Genomic DNA, 24,518 nt, shown 5'->3' on the forward strand with positions numbered 1-24,518 from the left:
TATGATATGAAATCTAACACAACTATAGACGCAGAATGTAAAGACTGTAATCTCTCACAGACACTGGCCTTCGCTTACACTAGTATAATTATTCGCCAGGAAGTGAATGATCTACGTACGTACATGTAGCATTGAACCTGGAAGAGAATCTGCGATTGAACGTATTGTATGGGTATTATTAACGCCAATTACTTTGTTATGCATGGTTAGTATTCAATGGTAACATCTAAGTTCAATGGTTACATTATTGTATTGTGTCCTCAAATTGTTTTGTATTTACTTATAGAATAAATAAATAAATAAATAAATAAATAAATAAATAAATAAATAAATGTATAAATAAATAAATAAATAAATAAATAAATAAATAAATAAATAAATACATTAATTAATAAATAAATTAATTAATATAAATAAATAAATAAATAAATAAATAAATAAATAAATAAATAAATAAATAAATAAATAAATAAATAAAATGTTGACTCACTGGATAGATTTGACGAAAACACAGGTAGTTGCCGATATAAGTAAAGTCAATGTAAATAAAATGGTACGACGAGGAAGTAATACTATACACCTTTAATATTATTCACAAATACCCTATGAGGCAATGTTCTAGTACGTTGTCTAATAATGATAATATACAAATAGTATTACAATTTAAATTTTCCAAGCAAGACTTTCGAATTAAATAGTTTAAATAATTTAAATCAGACACTATAATTTAAATCAGATACTATAATTTAAATCAGATACTATAATTTAAATCAGATACTCTCTCTTGTGAGTTGTGTTTGTTCTGAAATTATATCTCCTCAAAGAGTACCCATAAACGGTACTGTGTGTAACGTAAGAGGGCGTATACAATGACGTCACATTTTTGTTTCACGGTAAGCTATAAAAAATCGCAATGGCATCATGGGTTACCAAGACGGGGAGGGGACACTCAACACAAATGACGATACGGGTATGCTCACCTGGAAAGACCCTTGTTTTTGGACCACACAGCTCAGAAAGACTCCTGAATTTTACCTGAATAGAGGTCTGAAAAAGACCCTTGGTTCTGATCATTTCAGCTCTAAAATGCCCCTAATTTGCTCATTCATCACATTTCTGGGGTTTTTTCAGGCGATTTCAAACAGAGAGCCAATAAAGACCCTTCATTTGGACTGTTCGTTGCTCCAAAAGACCCCATTTTACCTGTTCCCAGCTCCAAAATACCCCCCTTTTACCGGTATGCTGTCAGCTCCCAAAGACCCACCACCTCAAAACTCCGGGGGACCATACCCAACGACAATTTATGATATGCCTCTCCCAAGACATTTTGATATCAGCCAAAAACTAATCGATAATTTCTCTTGATTTAATGTTTGGGTGTGGCGAAAAACACCTTTTTCTCGGATCGACTTGGAACTCTTGGAGAATTTTACTGGGGTACATACTACTATTGTGTTGAAATATCAGTAAGATCAAAGCTTGTTTCACCCAGGCAGTAGATTTTCACAAAATCCCTACATGTTTGCTATTTCTTATTGTATCTATATGAAGAGCTCTGTTGCAAAACCCTTACACCAACCTCTGGTTTAAATTGAGTTATTGGCATGGCATTATATAGTCATGATAGTGGGGAAAATACATAATTTGGTGGTTGTTTGACCTTTATACCATCTCCCTTCCGGAAATATCGTATATTTCAGGTTTGGGAAATCTTACGGAATTTCCTGAACTTAAAAAAATAAATAAGAAGAAGGCTTGAAAATTGTACCAATCCTATTATTTTAGTTTCTATTCAATAACACTTTACCCAAGCCCAAATTGAATAAAATCGAACAAGTAATACTTGCACAATTAAAAAAAGCGTTTTTTCTCCAAAAGTCGAAAAGTAGATGTAAGGGCTTTGGCAACAAAGCTCTTCATAATTATAGAGAAATCAGTAGCAACAGCCTGTGAAAAGTAGGCATCCAGATGACATCATAGCCAATATTAAACATTCTGGTTAGTTTGTCTGGACCTCTAGAACATCACAAAATTACAAATATGGATGATATTTGAATTGCTAAATTAAGGGTATACGAGGTATTGTTGGTCGAAGCCGCCAAAAAGTGTTGTTGTTTCAGCCCTCTTTACAACATAACTTACGAACCACAGGACCTACAAATATATATCTGTGATATTTGAATTCTTATACACGCTCGCTATGAATTGAGCAATGCAATTTTTGCTAAAGCTCACTACCATTCGCAAGATGCTGTGAACTACTTTTTTCTGCTGCTTCGACCAACAATACAGGTTTAGGGTTAGCATTATGGAGTATTTCCTCAGTTCTACTCAGTCAAATTTCACAATTATGGTATTGTGTCATAGATAGGGTAGCCATACATTGACCAGAGCTCAAAAGGTCACTTTGGAAATTACTGCAAATTAGATGTCACATGACCCTCTAACCCCTGGTCAAGTCAGAGCTGCTCTAAAATCGGATCTCATATATTTTTTTGCTGTGAATATCTATGCAAAAATACCAAAACGATGGCAATTGTCAGGGGTAAAATTGGGTTGATCAAGTTGATGCTCCTACTCCTTAATTGAGCAACTCTTAATACCATAGATATTTACCTACATACCTGTCTATCGAGAACAAAAATTGTAACAAAGTTGAGTTTATTTACTACCTGGTGCAGTTTTGGTGGGTTTAAACAAACTACCCAAAGTGTTTAATATTGGCTATGATGTCATCTGAATGTCTATTTATACAGTAAGAAATAGTAAATGGATAAGGATTATATAGACCTGGGAATTTTCCAGTACAAGAATACCTGTCTTATGTCTTTGCAAACAATTAAGAGAGTTTCCCCCCTTGTGTGATCGAGATGTGGACTTCACTCCTGGTAGTTAGGTTAATATAGTCATCTCCTTTTCAATGCATGTTCGTGGCATTTTTAGCCAAAATCCAATTTGTTTATAATGTTCTTACTCTATCCTGCATCTAATACTCAATGCAGTTATCTAACTGAATCTCAGCTGATTTTATGTCTGGAAATTTACCATGTGCATAAATCTCATGTACACTACGGTCCAAAAGTTTGACACGTTTTATGTTTGGTAAGGTTACTAACACATCGTAAACTGCGTGTAGCCACTGCTTGCTGGTTTCAACTGCACCGCTTCTGCTAACTACGAGTGTTTGTAAGGACTCATGATGACATAGTGACTTCAAACTTTCACCAGAATAAGAGCTAGAATATGTCCCACCTGTCAATACTAATGACTTCACCTTCTTTACATGCTTGCCGATAAGGGTTACTACAGAAGATGTTACCGATGGACTGTGTAATTCAAGGGACTCCACGTTCAGTAATCTTGGTATGATCTCTCCGAATGCTTCGTACCAAATGGTTTCTAATCTCAAGAACAAAACTTTCAGGTTCTCCCATTTCGCAACGGAACTTGGTAGAGTAAACTCGCTGTTACTAAATGCCTCAAGATATCGATGATCAATTGTTAAACAAGTCAAACTAGTTAACATCCCAACTGATTCAGTCAGGATATCGTCACCGACAGAACAAAGTCCTAAAAAACATGAATTCAATTCGATTTCTCTCAACTTGGTCAATTTAGTCAAATGTTGCATACATGATGGTGTTAGCTGAAACCTGCAAAGACATATTTTGCGTAAATTAGAACACTTATCAGCCACATAAGAAAATATTCTTTCATTACGCTCTTCAACGATCTGGAAAGTCAATTTTAATTCTCCTTGATGCTCTATCATAGATGGTGTCATCAAAGTCATCGGCACGCCTATACCTGGAGACACTACGCCCAATTGTTCTAGTTTGGGCGGGAGATATATCCTTCTACCTATGTCATCATCAAGGGTAATATTAAACAATTCAACTTTGGAATTACTGAAGTCAAATGTTACTACATTAGGACAGATTTTCGGAAAGTTTCGTCGCAGGAATTCCATAATTTCATCGTTCATTACATTGAGATAAATCTCCTGCAACGCCATTCCAGAAAAATGACGTAGGAATGTCAATATATCACTTGTTTTGTTTGGGAATTGCCATCTATTGTGTTCATCACACTCACGAAATGTAAACAAATCTTGACCATGTTTTGCTACAAATCTTCTCAAGTGCCTCCTTTCTGGATTTGCTTTCACGGGGCCTTTATCTCGGAAATCTATGACTGTCCAGACGTGAGTATCTCTGATGATTGAGTGCCATTTTCTGCATACCCTGCATATGTTATGGATGAAATTTATATTCACGGATAAAATTTATTACAATAATAAAATGAAAACAGATTAAAAACAACTGATAATAAAATATAAAAAAATGTAGATATTTATATAACGCTTTATGCCGTAAACAGCCTCAAAGCGCTTTACGTTTATTCCGCCGTTATTATAATATGTCGGAACCACGTTTGCAGCCTACAAGTGGCGCAGGGTTCATCAGTACAACGACTGTGACGACCCTAACAGCTTCCCATTGCACCTGGGTGGGGTGAGGCAAGCGAGGCAAAGCGCCTTGCCCAAGGGCGCAACACGGTGGTAGGACGGGGAATCGAACCCACGCACATCGAGCAAGGTCTCAGATTATGAGTCCAAGGCCGTAACCACTGAGCCACAGTGCCCTCAAATAATCGAAAGTAATTTGTAAAATGTTAAAAGCCACATGTTGTATCAGTTACAGTGTTTGCCAAAGAGTATTCGCATTTGAATTTGTTGGAAAAACACTGTGTTGAACTCGACAAATATGTTATATATTCGAAATAATTGTACAGTGTGGGCCAAAAACAACTTTACCCAATTTCAGAGGGTGGTTGCTCGATATTGATATTGTTACATATTCTAAATGTGTATCTTTCTAAAAGTAGCCTATATGATGAAGAAATGAAAGCAAAAGAAACTAAATTAACAAAATTATGCTAGTTTTACTTCCGAGGGTCAAAAATCATTTTGTCCACACGTAATTCAATGGGATGTGTCCGATTGCTAAGAGTAAGGCATGGTGCGTTAGGCATACAAGTAATTGGTAAACACGTTTGGCTTGTCTTCGAAAAGTGATAATTGTTTTACATGCATGAACGAAATACAATCGATTTTAATACTTGTCATGTACTCGAACCTCAATTCTGTCATTGACCAACAATTAGCATAACAATTACACAATTACAAAGGTTTCACCTGGCGCAATTTTTGAATTTTAAATAGGCCTTCGTGCATTTTGTGACTGCGTGGCTTATTTCTAGATATGTTTGCAAGGTGTCAAGATAAGGCAATTCACAACACAAGAGAGGAATTTTATGGCAGAGGTATACAGAAAGCTTTTTAGAAGTGCAGCGTCAATTTCGAATTTGTTTCCCGAACGTAAGAGTCCCGCCAAAACCTACCATAACTTTACATACGTACAACTTCCACAACTTCGGAAGTGTGATGAGTAGATGTAAAGCACGGAGCGGACGTCCAAGAACATAAAGAACTGGCAGATCAGCTGCCAATATTGCAGCTGTTCAAAGGGAACTTGCAGCTAACCCCAGATTCAGTTCTCGATGCAACAATTTGCCGAACATATCACGTAGGCCTACGACATTCAGTCAAATAGTAAAACATGACATCAATTGGCATCCTCACAAGATAACAAAGCGTCATGGACTTCAGCCAGGAGATTCAGATAGAAGATTGATATTTCCAACTGACTTGTAAATAGGCCCCAGCGCTTCCTTAGAGAATTTGTGGTCGTGGATGAAGCGAACTTTGGGATGAATGGCACACAAAATGTGGCCACACAAAATGTGAGAGAATATGCCCCCAGAGGTAACCATGGTAACCCTCCAAGAAACTTTGTGCTTGACATTCCCAATGACCGTCGCAAGTTGACAGCCAGTAGGCCTTCGCGTGGACAAAGTTAATTTTGACCCTTTGATTTAAAACTAGCGTCACGTTTTTATTTTAATACATTTTTGAATAGTTTTTTCACCACATACTCTTAAGAATATGTGTTTTACGAATATGTAAAAATAATTTGAAGCAGACTTTTCAATTTTGAGATATGAACCTTTTAAATTGGGTAAAGTTGTTTTTGGCCCACACTGTATAAGTGAACCTAAAATCAATTTGTAGAAGGATACAAAAATACCCCGCATATTTTAGTGAATAATTTTAAAAAAATACAAAAAATGCATCCATGTGAACTTTATTTCTCAAAATGACAATTTTTGAAATATACTGTTTTGCCAAAAAGAGTTCCCGGACTTGTGGCCTTGACTTCATGTTTTTTAGGCCTTGATGTGCTGGGGGTCCATTATGATCAACAAAAAACATCAAGGCCACAATCTAGGTAGGGCCGAGGCCAGAAACTCCCACTTGATGACTTGCAACTAATGTAGTATCCAATATATAATGGCCCCGCAGGGGTAAGAAAGCAAAGTGAATGCATAACCTTGAGTTATCGACAGCCTATTTAAGCATTTAAAGGTCCATTTAATTTTATGGACAGCCCGTCACCCTACTTTTGTATTTTTACCACTTAATTTACTTAATTCTTTAGGCCCTGCCCTCTATCGGTGGCTAATGTATAGTTTAAGCTTGATCGCTATTGTTTTTAAGCGCTAATTGTTTCTTTGTAGCCCATCAGCGGGACAACATGGAACAATATTTAAGTTACTAGTTTTTATATTCTATAGTGTCAAAAATATCATTTGTAAACTGATTATATACGGCAGTTTAGTTGGGAGGCGGGAGTCCTGGTTGGTGGAATATTAAGGTAATGCTTTCCATCGGGGGTGTATGGATTTCAACAGGAATAACCTTTTGTTTAATATAAATTAATGTACCTCATTGCCATAAGCTTGTCATAGAGTGACAAAAAATTGAAAATAATCAGCAAAACATCGATGTTGAGAACATCAATTTCTGCCATTATGATGACAAGATGACGATGCAAATCTGAAACAACTAAAGGCAAAGAAGAGATAAAGTTATAATCAAAAACACATGTACGTGTATCCACTCATTACCATGAATATAAGTGTCAATTATTGGGCTGTAAATGTGGTCCAGGAAGCTGTTCCATGTCAGTGCATGTTGCTTTTGTGTCAGTTGGACAACTGCTTGGTTACTGGCATGTGTTTAGAGTAGAGTATTGAGGCAATCCTGTGTGCAATTTTAGTTAACTTTGATGGACAGGATTTTAAAATATGATCTTGTATTAGTTTCTTTTTTGGATTCATTCATTCATTCATTCATTCATTCATTCATACATTCATTCATTCATTCATTCATTCATTCATTCATTCATTCATTTATTAGTGTAGATGTAGCTAATTTCTGTACTGAAGTAGATAAATTATATTCACATATTAAATTTCTTATTTTGCCTCAAATACGTGGCTTTTGGTTTAACCACTAGCAGGTTATGTTAACACATCTGTGACGTGTCATGTCAAAAGGAGACACTTTTGGGCAGGTTATAAATTTTGAGGTTTTTACATATCTGAAATATAGAGATATTTTGCTCCACAACATCGTTTTCCCCAATGAAATCGGACATTCCTAAGCGAAGATATTAAGTTCGTAAGTTATGGTATTATAAAATTGGAAATTGAGATATCGGCCATTAAAAATATTATTGACAATGTTGAAAGTAGGAATTACCTTGAAAAATGTCTCTAAAAATACAAGATGCCAGTTATATTCCGGTCTGAAACTATCAGACAATATTTTAAACATTAATAACATCACAAATTCGCAACAAACCCAATTATTGTGAAAAATCTCCCTCGGGCAGATTTTTGGCTATTTCTCCATTTACGATCCTGCCCAAAAGTGTCTCCTTTTGACATGACACGTCACATCTATGCTACTAATAAAGGTAAAGAAAAACCGAATTTTGATTTTTTTTTTTCCAATTTTCCGATTGAACATATCACTGAATAAGGGACCGTTCACAAACTTTTGTTAGGGGGACTGATGCAAAAGGGGGCCCTGAAATTTTGTGACCCTCCTAAGGGGGGGCCTGAAAAGAATGGCCACAAATTTTACTGGGAAAATTGAGTTTATATGCTTTTCTATGGGGTTTACCCATAATTTTTTTTTGCATCAGGCCCCTCCTTACAAGTGTTTGTGAACGGTCCCTAAGCTACGAGCAAATTATAAACTCTTGAATGTATGAATGTTTTGTTACGTTACTTGGCCTAAAGTGATCAAATTTGTTATAAAGAAGGACGGATTTTAGTATGGATTGTTATAATGTCAGACACAAGAGAAACCTCAACGCTATGACAAACCTACCAAAGCAGTGTCTAAATTAGACACTTTCTGCCAGTTTTAGGAGTATCAGGTTCAAATGACGAGCCCACATTTGCAGTGAATGTGTTGAGGCAACGTACAATTTCCTTTTTACAATTGACAATAAAACAACATGTTACTTACATTGGAAGTGCGAGTTATATTGTTTTGTGCAATCCCTTTATATAGAATATAACTTCTCCCACTAAAATACATGTATTATCATCTTTTAGATGTGACTATTCGTAAACATATTTCAATTTGGTTAATCTCATGAAACTTACCAAAAAATAAACTTGATGAATGACTGCTATGGTATAAAATGGAACTCAACTGTATGATTGCAGCATATACGCCATGATATACTGCGTGATAATTTACGTGGAAGCTGTGTAAGGGACGCACCATTAGATACTCAGGGGGGGGTAGGAAGTTGGGGTCGGGGGAAGAAATTTTTTTTCGCCGCCGAAGGCGGCGAAGTTTTTTTTTTTTTGCCGCCAAAGGCGGCAAGTTTTTTTTTTTTTTAATTTCATGCATTTATACACAGTTAGGTGGGGGAATTTTTTTTTTTTTTAGTGTTGGTGGAGAAATTTTGATTTTTTGCTCATGTAGTGGGGGAAGTTTTTTTTTTTTTTTTATTTTCCTTTTTTCCCCTGAGTATCAAATGGTGCGTCCCTAAATATGAGTCATTTCCTCAATCTACACATGATTGGTTTTCAATGGTAAGTTCAAGTTCAAAGGTTACACTATTGCATTATTATTATTTCCTCGACCCTAATCATGCCGATGTATGTACTAAAAATGAAACTGTTTTGAGTGTAGTACAGCCCGGGGGGGACTCAACTTTAGAAGTGACGGGTGCGGGTATGTGCCTACCGGCGGCGCGAAGTAGGGGCATATCGGGTACAAAACGTTATTTTAAAAAAGGGGGTCATTAGGTACGAACAAAATGAAAAAGGGGGTCATTGAGTATAAGATTTCAAATAATGGGTCATCATGTAGAAATTTTTGAAGAAATGGAGCAAAATTCTATTTTCTTGTTCCAAATTTTCCAAATTTCCAAAATAAATTTGTTGAAACAAGACAATTTGAAAGTTTCGGCATTATTTTGTGACATTTTGATGATGCTATTGTAGAAAAAGGGGTCATTGGGTAGCCGCAACCAAAAAAGGGGGTCATTGGGTAGTCGCAACTAAAAAAAAGGGGGTCATCGGGTATGACTTTTTAAAAAGGGGGCCATCGGGTATAGTCGACTTCAAAGGAGGGGGCGTATTGACAGGCACATACCATCACTTCCAAAGTTGAGCACCCACCCCGGGAGTACAGCCTTAGCTCCATCCAAAATGTTGTACAATTGTGCACTTTATAGTGATAAAATCATTCCACACAAAGAGTTTTCACACATGAAGTAAAGTACCTGGTTCAAAGTTTATTTTAAGAAAAGAAAAAGTGCACCAAAAATTATTATTTTTAAACTAAAAAGGTGTAAATGACACTTGAGATAAAAAAAAACCCAGAAAAATGCTAAATTGTATATTCATTTGGCGGCCATCTTGCATTTTAGGAGTGTCGGATTTCAAAATCGGGACGCAAACGTACAATCAAGAGATTTAATATTTTTAAATAAAGAAAGAAAAAATACGCTCGTAGTAGAGAGGCCACTTTGTGGCTACATATGGTCTCGTGCATCAGTTTTGGATAAAGGTGCCAGCCGGGGTAGAATTAATCGTTAGAATCTCCTCTATCTGTTTAACCCACCTGGCAATTTTGAAAAGTGACGTGAACTGAGATATTTTGATTTAAAAATGTGTTTTTTGTGACTTTTCCCCCCATTTTTTACCCAAAAATTTCAAATATTAAAGTAACCATAACTTCAAAAGAAAATTGACTGGAACCTGAATTTTTGCGCTGAATAATAGATCGAGGGCAGATGAATATTTTAAATCTGTGAACAAATATATTCCATCATACTATATCGAAGCATAATTTGGATTAAAACATGCTTTTTCATGATTATTATCATTTTTTTACCATTTGCAGCCCAATTTTTACGCTATTTTTTTTTGTTAACAGATATTGAATACACGTGTGACATGTATTCTCCACAGGAATTAAATTCATACTATATTTACTTTCAAAGTTATATCCGTTTTAATAATTGGCATTTTTGGTAAAAGAAAAGGAAACAATCACAAAAACAGCATTTTTCAACCCAAATATCTCAGCTCACGTCATTTTTCAGAAATATCAGCCGGGTTAATCAGAAAGATGGTTAATTTTAACCCGGCTGGCACCATTGTCTAAATATGATGCACGAAACCCTTAACTAGAGACCGATGTGGCCTCTCTACTAAAAAAGCAGCAGAAAGAAAGTATGGAATTAGATCCTTTTTATAAAGTTTTTTTATATAGCTGTTTTTTCATTTTTTTTTAATAAAAGGTCATGAACCCGATAACGCCAAAAATGCGATTTCTTACATTGAGCTAAAATGTGACGGTGCAACAAAACAAAAGCAAATATCAAACAACTAATTCCATACTATTCTTTACAAATATTCTTTACAAATTCTTTACAAATAACAAAACACACAAGTTTTTATGCAAATTAGATGACAATTTATTACATGCCCCATGTAAAAGAAGCAGTCACTTGATTTATTACAATATGTTGTGAAGAATTAGAAAGTAAGAAATGAATATTTATTATGTTTACTGGCTCTTAGACCATAATTCAAATATCAAAATTAACAAATGTACACAAGTTTTAACTCACGAACTTGGTCAGTGTGATGATTTCGTTGCAGTTCGTCTCGGGTTTTTGTTGTTGAAAATGGTGTTATATTTGGATCATATATCTGGGCTTCATACACTGGTTCAGACTTTCGTTCTACGATATGAAAGGTGTGTGCAGGAGCTGAATCCACGATGAATGAAGTCGAAGTTCCAGTCGGATCAAGAAGCTTCCACAATCAAGAAACCGACCATAGAAATGGTGCATGATATGCAACAAAGTTTTGGACAAGAATATTTATTCGTCTATGCATTCATTTCGGCATGGATAAAAGAACTCCTCTGAAATGACCCGACTTGTTTGTGTCCTTGGTCACAACAGTTAAAGAAGTGTCACCAAATTCTTACACGGTGTATGCATACAACATTGTGGTAACGACTTGTCGTCATACCTTAAGGGGTACTACACCCCTGTGGTAAATTGTGACTATTTTTGCATTTTTCTCAAAAATAATAACACACTGGTAACAAAAGTTATGTATATTATTGGGGCAAGGAATCAATTACTACACTGAAATTTCAGTGATTCAAGACAAGCAGGTTCAGTATATATGACAGGAAATGAGGTACATCCTTGCGGTACCTTATTTCTTATCATAAATAACAAACCGCTTGTCTTGGGTCACTGAAATTCCAGTGTAGTAATTGGATTCCTTGCCCTATAATATACATAAATTTTGTTACCACTGTGTTATTAGTTTTTGAGAAAAATGCAAAAATGGACACAAATTTATCGAGGGGTGTAGTACCCCCTTAAAAATATTAATACATCAACATATTTCTTTAAACCAACAAGTGAAGATGAAATCCTAAAATAATTAAAAATCTGATTTGATTAAAAGTGTTGCAGATTTCATATCCAATTGTCAATAAAATTTAACATGGCTTTGTCAAGTGGAGATGTACCTGATGATCTTAAAATAGCTAAAGTAGTTCCCATCTACAAAAAAGAAAACCCTCAAATATTTGGCAATTATAGACCCGTGTCTGTTCTTACTTGTTTATCAAAAATTCTTAAGCGTTTAGTATGTAATCGCACTTATGATTTTTTATCCAAGCAGAATATTTTGTATAAAAACAATATGGTTTTGGCACTACCCAGCAAACACAAAAACGTTTTAAAAACGTTTTTAATAAGTTATATTTTGGCTTTTGGTTTACATTAAAACGTTTTAATAACATTAAAATGTCGGGTTATATAAGGTCATGAAAACGTTTTAAAACGTTTTGTATGAAAACACACTACAACAATATTTTTTAAATGTTTTCAAAAATGTTATTGTAAACTATTTTGCAAACATCTTTTGCCAAATATTTTGTCAACACTTAAATAACATTATGTTAAAATATTTGCACCCAGCAAACACAGAAATGTTCTTAAAATGTTTTTTCAAAACGTTTTAATAACATTTAAATGTCGGGTTATATAAAGGTCATGAAAACGTTTTCAAAACGTTATTGCAAATATTTTGGGCAAACATTTTTCGCAAAATATTTTTCAACCTCAAAATAACATTCTGTTTAGAATGTTTTGTATAAAGTTTTCAAAAATGTTTTTGGAATGTTATTAAAACGTTTTTATACCCTTTATATAACCCGACATTTAAACGTTTTCTGTAAAACATTTTTGTCTGCTGAGCACTCGATTATCAAAAAAAGATTTTCAATGTTATGAAAACGTATTATACCCTTAATATACCCTTTATATAACCCGACATTTAAACGTTTTCTGACAACCTTTTATAACCTTTTGCGAATGATGTCAAAAACGTTTTGTGTTTGCTGGGTAACCATTCCACATACATGGCTGTATTAGATTTTCTAAATGATATCAGCAGGGCTATTGATAATGGAATGTACACCAAAGGTATTTTATGGACTTATCCAAAGCCTTTGATACTATTGATCATAATATATTGTTATGTAAATTTTATCATTACGGATTCAGAAGTATTTCCCAAGAATGGTTTAGAAATTACCTTTCTAACAGAAAACAATACGTTTCCTATAGCAGAGTATCATCGCAAACAGAATATCAAGTGTGGTGTACCTCAAGGATCCATCCTTGGGCCATTTCTATTTATTTTATATATGAATGATATCTGTGACATGTCTAAGATACACAAATAATATATTATTTGCTGATGATACATATGTTTTCTGTTCTCACAAAGATATTGCTACACTATGTTCTACGATAAATAATGAACTAAAGGAAGTATGCAACTGGTTCAAAGTAAAAAAAACAATCTCTAAATGCAAACAAAGACGAACTTAATGTTCTTGGGTACACGTTTTCAAACTAGAAATATTGATGATTATGCTGTTTTCCTTGATGGTTGCAAACTTACTCGCAATAAAGAAGCCAATATTTTAGGTATCACGATTGATGAAAATTTTGCATGGAAGAATCAAATTAATAAGTTGTGTAAATTGTGTGCTAGAAATATTGGTGTTCTCAACAAAGTTAAACATTTTCTACATGCATGCATTCTTTTCCTGCACAGAGAATATATATAAATTTTATAATCATATTGATATTTTCCTTTTCGTCATAGTTCATAATGATACAGTATATTCGTGTGGCTTGATTGTGGATTAGCCTGCGATGTTTGGAAAACCTGGCTCAAACAAATCAATTAAATAGATCGCTTAACAGACAATAATAATGTTGACAATAATACTCTTCAGCCACCAAAATGTATACACAACAAATAGTTTTTTGAGTAATATGGGGTGAAGTGTTAAGGTACTAGGCTGAGTTTAAGCTTCTTAAGGGTATACGAGGTATTGTTGGTCGAAGCTGCCAAAAACAAAATCAATTTTCATTATCTGAATCAATATATTATTGAAAAATAACACTTTGGTGTTTTCCAAAGTTCATTCTACAAATGATATACTTTGAAAACTTGCTTAATTTATTGTTGTTAATGAGTTACGTACGTTTTACAAAAGTGTTGTTGTTTCAGCCCTCTTTACAACATAACTCAAGAACCACAGGACCTACAAAAATATTTCTGTGATATTTGAATTCTTCTACACGCTCGCTACGAATTGAGCTGTGCAATTTTTGCTAAAGCTCACTACCATTCGCAAGATGATGCGAACTACTTTTTGTTTTGGCTGCTTCGACCAACAATACATCGTATACCCTTAAGGCGCTATTCCCCTTCAGATACGAATGCTTTTGGATCAGCCGCAATGAATGAACCCTTTTACCTTGAGAATGAGTGGTAAAAAGATCAGTGCTATCCTCAATACTCATACAAGAGAACTTCGTATGTTATATATTTTAAGTATTTCTTGTGACATATATGGCAACCCAAATGTACAAATAAAATACAAAGAAAGGTTTTTTTTTCGAAAAGACTGTCTCGCCTATAATTGGGGTTGATAATCCAAAAATCAAGGTTTTTCGACAAAGATTCTTAATCACACAATCAAAAAATTGGTTTTCTCAAAATATTCCGCCGATAAACCTAAAGTTTGCTTCGCTTATAATAATTGGAGATTAATCGTGTATTGATAAAGAATGGCGTGTACGCAGTTAGGCGGAACACTTACGCTAGTTGCGCGTTGCCTAATGCGTGGCTGAGTTGCTCAATATGTGAATTTACGCCAGTGTAAGTTGGGACTTTCTTGATGTGCGCAGTAAAAAAAACCCTAATAATTGTCACCAATTATTATCCGAACAAACTTTTATAGTTTTTCAATTAATTGTACATTATCATGACTTGTTTAGACGTTAGATAATTGCGCGTGCTTCAAATATAGTCCCATTGATTTCAGTTTACATGCACTACAATCATATTTGGCAGATGAATAGTGCTTTAAGTGCTTATTAATCTAGGCTATGGAGGTATTTTAACAGTAGCCTCATTCTAGTAGAAAAAGGTCATTGAACTTTCCACAGAGGGTCAAGTTCAAAATTACTCAGACCTGTTCAAAACCTGCACCATCGTGATCCACTGTTAATAAGAATTCAGAAAAAGTATACTTTGACCTATCTATGATGTACGGTTAGGCGACGAAAAAAGAAAACCCTATTCTACGGGCCCGACCGACCCAGATTTTGAACAAATTGGGAGAAAAATTTTTCCTGTACAAATGAATGCCGACCCAAATTTCGGAAATTTCAGGATTTTTTTTTTTTTGTATTTTCTCAAATTGCAAATTATTTAAAGTTTTGGTGATTTTTGGGTAATTTTCAACAAAAAAAAGAAAGAAAAAAAAGCCGACCGACCGACCCTACTTGAAAGGTCTGTCCGCCCGTAGAACAGGGTTTCTTTTTTTCGTCGCCTTATGGAGTTATGGGCAAAAGAGCCCCCGCGAAAATAAAATTTGCTCTGATTTTGATGAAACTGGTCTCAAATAATTTGTCTTGCTTCCAGAAATCAGAAAAAGGATAGTTTTAACTATCTTTGGTGCTTTCTTATCCAGGTAACACAACAATTTGTCAAAGGTCAAATTGATTCAATAGAACTCAACTAGGTATTGTCGATTATTTATTATGGAAAGGCCAATACTTTGGGGGCATTTTCAACAAAATCGGAGCATTTTTCAATTTTGCTGCAAGTGGTGCAAAAATTAGACCTATGACGTCACAATGTTACCTTTTTGCTCATAACTCCATAACTGTAAATCGTAGATAGGTCAAACTATACATTTTCTGCATCTTTATGATTAGAGGAACACATTGCTTGTGTTTTAACCAAGTCCGAGCAATTTCGAACTTGACCTCTGTGTTAAAGTTCAACAACCTATTCCCACCAAATAAGGGTGCTGTTGAAAGGCCTCCATGAGCCTATAATGAGAAGCGCTATCTATAAGTACTGTATCTCTGCAAATTTGGCAGTTTTCAACCAAATAAAGTGCATTGCATTTCTTGTATATTCCTTGATCTCCCGTATAAATTTGGCGGTATTTGGATCCAAACTGACGGAGTCTTTCGATCTTCATACCTACATACATAAAAATTCAAAGAACAGACTTTCCAGAATAGGTAGTCGTTACTCTGAGTTTCCTGCCTAGAAGGCAATCGTCAGACAACACGATGAAGTGCTTTGGGTTGACTACCATCTCTTGTGAATGTGAATGAATACACATTCCATGGCCAAAGTCTATCCCAGAGTCAGTCTGTATCGGAGCTAGTCAGAAAGTGCTCAACGGAGAGCGTATAAAAATTCAAAGAACAGACCTTTCAGAATTGGTAGTCGGGGAGGGGGGGGGGCTGAAGAAAATTAAATTTTGCCGCCCCTACAGCCCGAAAAGGTTGACCCAATTTTTATTTTTTCGGTGGTTTGAAAAGTGAAGAGCAAAAAAAAAAGCAACCAATTTTTGATTTTGTTTTTCAAAATTTTTTTTCAATTTTTTCCGCCCTTTTTCTTTACTAATTCTTTTTCCCGCCCTTCTTCTTCCGCCGCCCCTTTCTTTACCCCAGCCTGCGCCCCAAAGCCCCCCCTGAATACTCGCAAGCGTATGACTCACACATCCAAACCATACGCGCCATTTTATAAGATGAACAGGGATAACAGGCAGCATCATTTCATGCACATCAAATGAAAACATCCTTTGGCTAATTTTAATTAAAAAGTTCCTTGTGCATGAAGGCATATTAAAACACAAGACAACGCAAAAATGTACAACCTTTCCATTTTTCAGCAGCCAAACCAAATTTCAGTAGAGTCAGTGATCGGTAAAGTAATATTAGATTTGTTAAATAGATGTTTGCTACAAATCTTGGCATATTTTATTTTCGGTAATGTCAGTAGCATATTATAGAAGGGGTAAAAGGACATTGTATGCGAGTACTCAATGGTGAGTGTTTCTAGTGTTTGATGATAACGTAGTGATTTAAACATGATAACATCGTCTGACAATGACAATACTAATGTTTTCATCTTCTTAAGATAATTTACAATTAAGGTAACCACATGTGATGTGATAGGTGACTCATCAAACGGGGCCCGGGGAACAGGTCCTGATAAATGAAGTTTCTCTACATTCAATAGACCAGGGATCATCATTTCAAATGCTTCTTCTGAAAACCATACCCCTTGTAAAGATAGCACCTTCAGGTGCTCCCATTTGCCAATGCAGGTTAAAAAATCAACCATATCAAACGGTTTTAAAGCATGAATTTTGAAGCAAATTAATTTGGTTAAACATCCGATTGAGTCAATCAGAATTTCATCAGGCGTTTCATACCCCACTGCATCTTCATAGCAATGCATCAACTCGATTTCTCGTAAACTGTCTATTTTGGCTATGTTTTTCATGCCTGTTGAAGTAAGCTGAAGTCCGTAAAGACTAATTTGTCGTAGACTAGAACAATTACCAGCAACCACAGATAATATTCGTTCTTGGCTCTCCCGTTGTTCATGTGAACCTGTCAGATTGTAGCATGGGTCAAGGTTCAGGCACAGTCGTGTAAGTTCTGGGGAGACGTGTAACATTATATTAGTACCAAGCAAAGAACCCCTCAAAGGCCATGTAGGGCATGCCCATTCAACAAATTCCAACGCAATAATATTCGGACAGGTTGTTCGAAGGAATTCCATAATATCACTGGTCATTACGGTCAGGAATAGCTTTTGCATCGCTGCACCTGCAAATAACTTTAGGAATGCCAAGATATCTCTTGGATTTCTCGGGAATTTCCATCTTATTTCAATCTCATTACCAAGATACGTAAACCCATCTTGTCCAAGTTTTACTATATATCGCTTACAGGTACTCTTCCTATGTCCAATCACAGGGCCCTGCTCATTCAAATCAATGACTTTCCAGGCGTGAGTGTCTTTGATGATAGTATGCCATTTCTTGCATACCCTGCAAATAAAGACAAGTGGATAAACCAAACACATGTTAACATAAGTGAGCAAAAACAAATAAGTACAGACCCCTCTACAGGCGTCTAGAACAACTACCCCAGCAACTACCCCCACCCAGCACATTCTTTCAAAAACAAACAAACAAAGGAAAGAGTGGTTTGTTTGTTGAAATCCTATTGGGGTGAGAATTCTTTTCGTAAAAAGGAAATTAGTAGAATGTTTTGGTAAATATATAAGCGCCCCTCATCTCAACCATATTTTTTGCTCCCAGTGTCAAAAATCATCCCCTCCAAATTTAAATTCAATCGAAGGTCGGAAAGGGGCCCACAGTGAGCTTAAAGTTCGGACAGAGGCAACCAGCAAGGGGCTGTGCAATAATTATGAGCCCTGGGGAGGGTAAAATTGGGGGGGGCAAGAAATTTTTGGCGAGCCGAAAGGGGGGGGCAAGCAATTTTGGCAAACCGAGAGGGGGGCAAGCAATTTTGGCACGCATTCATGGGGCGCCTTTATAATAAAATGCTACAAAACAGTACAGAAACGCTTAAATATGCAAATTTTCCTGCTCGCTGCGCTCGCAACATACATCTAGACCATTAAAGGTTTGCAATTTGGGATCCCAAAATTTGGCATGTTCAAGGGGGGGAAGAATTTTGGCGGGCCGAGGGGGGGGGCAAGCGATTTTGGCGAGCCGTTTGGAAATTTTTCCCCCGGCGGCTCGTAATTATTGCACAGCCCCTAAAAGTCCGGCCGGCATAAAAAAATGAGTCTTTTAACCTGATGAGTGTCTGCGGCGTATGCGTAGTGGGAAAAAACGTACCAATTTATCGTATTTTTATACTTAGCCTGAATCCTTCGGCCCCTCTCTCGAAATTATCCAACTAGGCTGAACACACTCAGTATGCGTGGCTGTTGAAGAACTAGTGGATTCGAACTAGTATCATGGCAAGTTATCGGGTGATTACGCTGTGCGGCTTTAGCGTTCTAAAAGTCCGAATTTACCAAAAATATTTGAGGTTCAGTTCTCCCTGGTTGAAGGTATACGGGAATGTGCCACGGTTTGGGGTACCCTATCAGCGATTTTGATATATCGATGGGTGGGTTTTCAATGGAGACCAATGCGCCCATGGGAAAAAGTGCCCCTAAAAGCAACTCATTAGGGCAAATTTGGATGTTTTTGGCTGTTACTTGTGAAAAATTGTTATACTGATGGGTGGCAAAAATAGCAAAAGGTAGGTATAGAGAAAGTCAAAATCCAAAAGTCTGCATGGCACATCACTGTACTCCAGGGGTCATCTTTTGTGTTGGTATCAAAAGAACTAAAATGCATTACTTTATACATTCATTCCAATTTAATTATTTATTTACATATTTACCTCATTGTCATAAGCTTGTCATAGAGAGATAGGAAATTGAAAATAATCAACAACACGTCGACTTCCAGTATATCAATATCAGCCATTCTGAAAATAAACAAGATTATAATTTACACACATATTGCTTTGAAGTACATATCATTAGATTTATATAAAGTTTACTTCGAGGAATGTTAAATATCAAAAATTTTAAAATATCAAATTTTAATAAACTGTCATAAAATTTGTATTATATCGCGAATTCTACTCAAATCAAAATTATTTTGATATCGGAAGGACATGCCTCGTATTCAGAATGCAATTCGATATGTCTGGTGTACTCTCAGCTCCCACAAAAAATACGTGAAAACGTCGCTAATCGTTAATATCCCATTCTTTAAGGGCTGGGATATGAACGTTTGGACAGTATTTATTGTGGGACATTAGAACACATCAGACATATCGAATTGCATTCTGAATACGAAGAATGTCATTCTGATATCAAATAATTTTGATTTTTGAAATTCGCAATTTAATACACATTTTATGGCAAATCATTAAAATTGATATTTTTGATATTTAACAGTACTTGAAGTAAACTTTATAAATCTGATGATTTATATAAAGTGTATGTAGTGGGATGAAAAGCCGACGATCAATTGAAAATTTTGACCTTTCGTATTGAAGATATGGATTTTTGTCCCAAAACACCAAAAAAAATTAGGTCTTTTTGGGAAAAAATCCATATCTTCAATATGAAAGGTCAAAATTTTCAATTGATCGTCGGCTTTTCCTCCTGCTACATACATTTTAAGAATATGTCATTAGATTTATATAATTTACTTCGAGGACTGTTATATATCAAAATTTGAAAAATATCAAATTTTTATAATTTGTCATAAAATTTGTATTATATTGTGATTTTCAAAAATGAAAATTATTTGATATCAGAAAGACATGCTTTGTATTCAGAATGCCATTCGATAGGTCTGAGGTGCTCTCATGTCCCACAAAAAATACTGTCGAAACGCAATAAACGCTCATTCTAGATCCCTTAATGTCAAATTGAACATGAAGATTTCAATATTTTGTTCTGACCAGCAAGGTTCTAAATGGCTTACAGTTGCAAGTTGTTATTTCAGTGGTAAATTTATAGATTAAAAGATTGCCAGGTTACCAACAGATGTAACCCTTGGTCTTCCACTTCTTGTGACCCTGTTAGTCACAGAAAATAGAACTTGTCGTGTTTCAATAATGGATTACGTATACAATGACTACGGATGTGAATAATGACAATTCTTTATTAACTATCACATGTTTTGACATTGAATAAAGTCCGGCAATTCCCGCAGAGCTGGCATAGTATTTGCTCGCGGGCAACTCAACCCAAACCTCCACGTGGTGTCGGATGGGTAACGCAAACTTGGGCTCTGGTGAACAGGCTTGGATGCGAGGAAGTCAAGCTAGCGGATGATCATGTAAAGTTTTGACCCCGTTCTAGCCCTTCCTCGGCTGACTCAGCCTGGTGTGGCTCTGAAGAGATACCGTTTGGTTTTTTACCACGTCTACAAAGAAATAAATTTGGATTCATCGTACGAGAGTATACAGCAAGAACATACAACGAGCTAGGCATGAAGAAGATAGGAAATAACAAGATGCAGTGAAGCAGATAATTATGTATTGTGACTGAATGAAGATAAACAGGTGCAACTTGACAAAGGAGTGAGTACTGGCGCAAATAACCGCAGTAGTTGAAAGCGCCATACAAATCTACAAAAAAAAAAAAAAAAGACATTGAATAATCCAATGAGAGCCGAACACATATCCTTCCATGGAAACTGAATACAAGACGATCTGACTGCAACTTTCAAATCTTGGGTTACTTTGATTTAAATGTACGATGCAAGGCCAATATTGGGACCATTGCAACAAATGAGGTGTCATAATACGCAAAAATAAATGCTTTGGACAAATTTGGCATAAAATAACCCATTTTGTAATAATGATCATTGATCATTCATGGGGTAGTTACTTTTTATTTGTTTATATCTGAACACTTTTAATTTACGCAAATCGTTAATCCGCTACAGACTCCGAGTATTCGACGTATAATATTTGATGTAACATATCTACGTTATTTAATCTAGTCCCATTCTATTTCCAGTAATGTTTAACATCTAACGAATGTTTGATGACGTAAAATCGATAATATGTTACGTATAATTCCTGGTAGAAATATATTATCGATTTTAAGTCATCAAGATCTTTTAGAAAATAGAAATAGAATGGGACTAGATTAAATAAGGTAGATATGTTACATCAAATATTATACGTCAAATAAAAAATCTGTAGAGTCACTAAGACTTTTCCCATTCAAAATACTTCCGCTTGCAGTCGGCTCTCAGTCCTGCATGTAAAATAAAACCAGAGTATTCCTGTTTAGACGTATAGAACCTAACAATAAATAAATACATAAATCAATCATAATTAAATAAATACATACATAAATAATAAAATGTTGACTTACTTGAATGATTTGTCGAAACGTTACACGCAGCAGGTAGTTGCAGAGTAGTAAAATGTAATCAAAATGTTCTACGTGGAAGTTAAAGCTTTAAGTGCAATATCATTTGTTATGCACGATTGCTTTAATTCTATGCTATCATTTAAGTTCAAGGGTTACACTATTAGTTAGGAGGGCAGTCTACCAAAAATACTCTTAAAGTATTAGTAAGGAGGCCAGCCTACCAAAAATACTCTTAAAGTATTAGTAAGGAGGCCAGCCTGCCAAAAAGACTCCTGCACTATTAGTTAGGAGGCCAGTCTACCAAAAAGACTCTTAAAGTATTAGTAAGGAGGCCAGCCTGCCAAAAAAGACTCTTACACTATTAGTAAGGAGGGCAGCCTACCAAAAATACTCTTACACTATTAGTAAGGAGGCCAGCCTGCCAAAAAAGACTCTTACACTATTAGTAAGGAGGGCAGCCTACCAAAAATACTCTTACGCTATTAGTAAGGAGGCCAGCCTGCCAAAAAAGACTCTTACACTATTAGTAAGGAGGGCAGCCTACCAAAAATACTCTTACACTATTAGTAAGGAGGCCAGCCTGCCAAAAAAGACTCTTACACTAATAGTTAGGAGGGCAGCCTACCAAAACTACTCTTGCACTATTAGTTAGGAGGCCAGTCAACAAAGCAAAAAGACTCTTGCACTATTAGTTAGGAGGCCAGTCTACCAAAAAGACTCTTGCACTATTGGTTAGGAGGCCAGCATGCCAAAAAATTAATACTCTTACACTATTAGTTGGAGGCCAGCCTACCAAAAAGACTCATGCACTATTAGTTAGGAGGCTAGCCTATTGCACTATTAGTTAGGAGGCCAGTCTACAAAGAGACTCATGCACTATTAGTTAGGAGGCTAGCCTATTGCACTATTAGTTATGAGGCCAGTCTACAAAGAGACTCTTGCACTATTAGTTAGGAGGCCAGCCTGCCAAAAATACTCTTGTACTATTCATGCATGCTATTGGTTAGGAGGCCAGCCTGCCAAAATATTCTGACTTGCACTATTAGTTAGGAGGCCAGACTACAAAAAATACTCTTACTCTATTATTTGGAGGCCAGCTTACAAAAAGACTCTTGCACTATTAGTTAGGAGGCTAGCCTACAAAAAGACTCTTGCACTATTAGCTAGGAGGGCAGTCTGCCAAAAAGACTCTTAAAACATTGAGGTCTACATAGAGAATAACAAAAGATTTGAAAGGTGTTTTGGTCACATTTCACAGTTGATCACATTTTTGTTTGACCTACTCTCAACCCGTTTGTGGCTTTTTCTTTAGACCCCCTATACATGCCAACCATGGCTCTTCAACTGTATTGTATATCGAGGGCTTAAAGCCAGAACCAGCTAAGTCCATTTGTGTCTACAATTACATGTACACCACATTTCGCCATAATACATTCTAGAAACGCTTGGAGAATAAGAAAAATTTTAATGCTAATTTATTGCACATTCTAGGGAAGCGTGGTTTCCTTTTCAAAATAACCGAGTGAGAGGGTTTTCAAGAAAATATTTTTCCTGTCAAAACTGAAGCATCCTCTGTATAAAAGAAAATATGAATATTAACTGCACATCATTTATAACGATTCGTGATACCCAATTATGGCGCATTTGATGTCGTTTAAGAGCCAGAGAATTTTATTTCAATTTTATATACGCCAAAATATTTTTTAATTGAGCAAGAATAAGGATAGAAAAAACGTTGAAAATCCTATGTGAATATTGCATTAGACCCAACCAAAGATTACTGTTTCGTTTTTATGGTAATCTAATCTTTTATTTCCTGAAAAAACATTTTGGGTCTAATGTCGAATATTCACATACTTGATCAAAACATCGAACGTGTATACAAGAAAATGGTAGGTTTTCCTCTATAGTATTTTACTGACCATGGAAATGTACTGAGACACAAGCACGTGTCAAAATCGATATAATGTATTGTCCATATAGACGCCCAGTTATCATATTTTTGTTGGATTTTTTTGTATAAAACACGTAGTTAACAACAATTGAGCGCTAATAATACACATAAATGTTTTTAGGCAAATAAAATTCCAAAATATGGTACGTTTTCTGCCTTTGCTTGTCACGTGGTTCAAGTTTCAAGTCAGTTTCAAGTGAATTCCAACAAGACAAGTGGGCGAGTGGTCTAAGGCGCTGGGTTCATAGTATAGTGTGTCCAAAGCAGTCCGCCGCCGTGAGTTCGAACCCCGCCTCCGCCAAACTTTAATGAATTAAAATTAAAATTTTACTTTTTAATAAATTTCATATTGGGGAAATGTGACTGGCAGAATTTATTTATGGCGTGGAGTGGTGTGAATTACATGTTACTCATTTCGGCATCAAATGGGCGGTTAGTTCTGCCCTGCACAATAAATGCAAATAATTTTGGTTATATGCATGGTCACTTAAGGGATCTAGAATGAGCGTTTATGGCGTTTCAACAGTATTTTTTGTGGGACATGAGAGCACCTCAGACCTATCGAATTGCATTCTGAATACGAAGCATGTCTTTCTGATATCAAATAATTTTCTTTTTTGAAATTCACGATATAATACAAATTTTATGACAAATTATAAAAATTTGATATTTTCAAATTTTGATATATAACAGTCCTCGAAATAAACTTTATAAATCTAATGATATATTCTTAAAGTGTATGTAGCTGGGAGGAAAAGCCGAC

The 24,518-nt window shown here is 35.7% G+C and overlaps 2 protein-coding genes across 2 annotated transcripts; both read right to left on the minus strand.

Moving 5' to 3' along the window:
• Positions 1 to 919: 919 nt before the first annotated feature.
• Positions 920 to 8,655, minus strand: LOC140170401 (uncharacterized). The gene is made up of 3 exons (XM_072193775.1): positions 8,584 to 8,655; positions 6,847 to 6,967; positions 920 to 4,244 (listed from the first exon to the last, which is right to left on the minus strand). The coding sequence occupies exons 2-3, from the start codon at positions 6,930 to 6,932 to the stop codon at positions 2,987 to 2,989; spliced, it is 1,344 nt and encodes a 447-aa protein (XP_072049876.1). The 5' UTR covers positions 6,933 to 6,967; positions 8,584 to 8,655; the 3' UTR covers positions 920 to 2,986.
• Positions 8,656 to 16,549: 7,894 nt separating this feature from the next.
• On the minus strand, positions 16,550 to 21,867 carry LOC140169104 (uncharacterized). The gene is made up of 3 exons (XM_072192372.1): positions 21,802 to 21,867; positions 19,296 to 19,382; positions 16,550 to 17,920 (listed from the first exon to the last, which is right to left on the minus strand). The coding sequence occupies exons 2-3, from the start codon at positions 19,379 to 19,381 to the stop codon at positions 16,747 to 16,749; spliced, it is 1,260 nt and encodes a 419-aa protein (XP_072048473.1). The 5' UTR covers position 19,382; positions 21,802 to 21,867; the 3' UTR covers positions 16,550 to 16,746.
• Positions 21,868 to 24,518: the final 2,651 nt, after the last annotated feature.

This window comes from Amphiura filiformis, chromosome 14, assembly GCF_039555335.1.
Source record: "Amphiura filiformis chromosome 14, Afil_fr2py, whole genome shotgun sequence".
NCBI classification, from domain to species: domain Eukaryota; kingdom Metazoa; phylum Echinodermata; class Ophiuroidea; order Amphilepidida; family Amphiuridae; genus Amphiura; species Amphiura filiformis.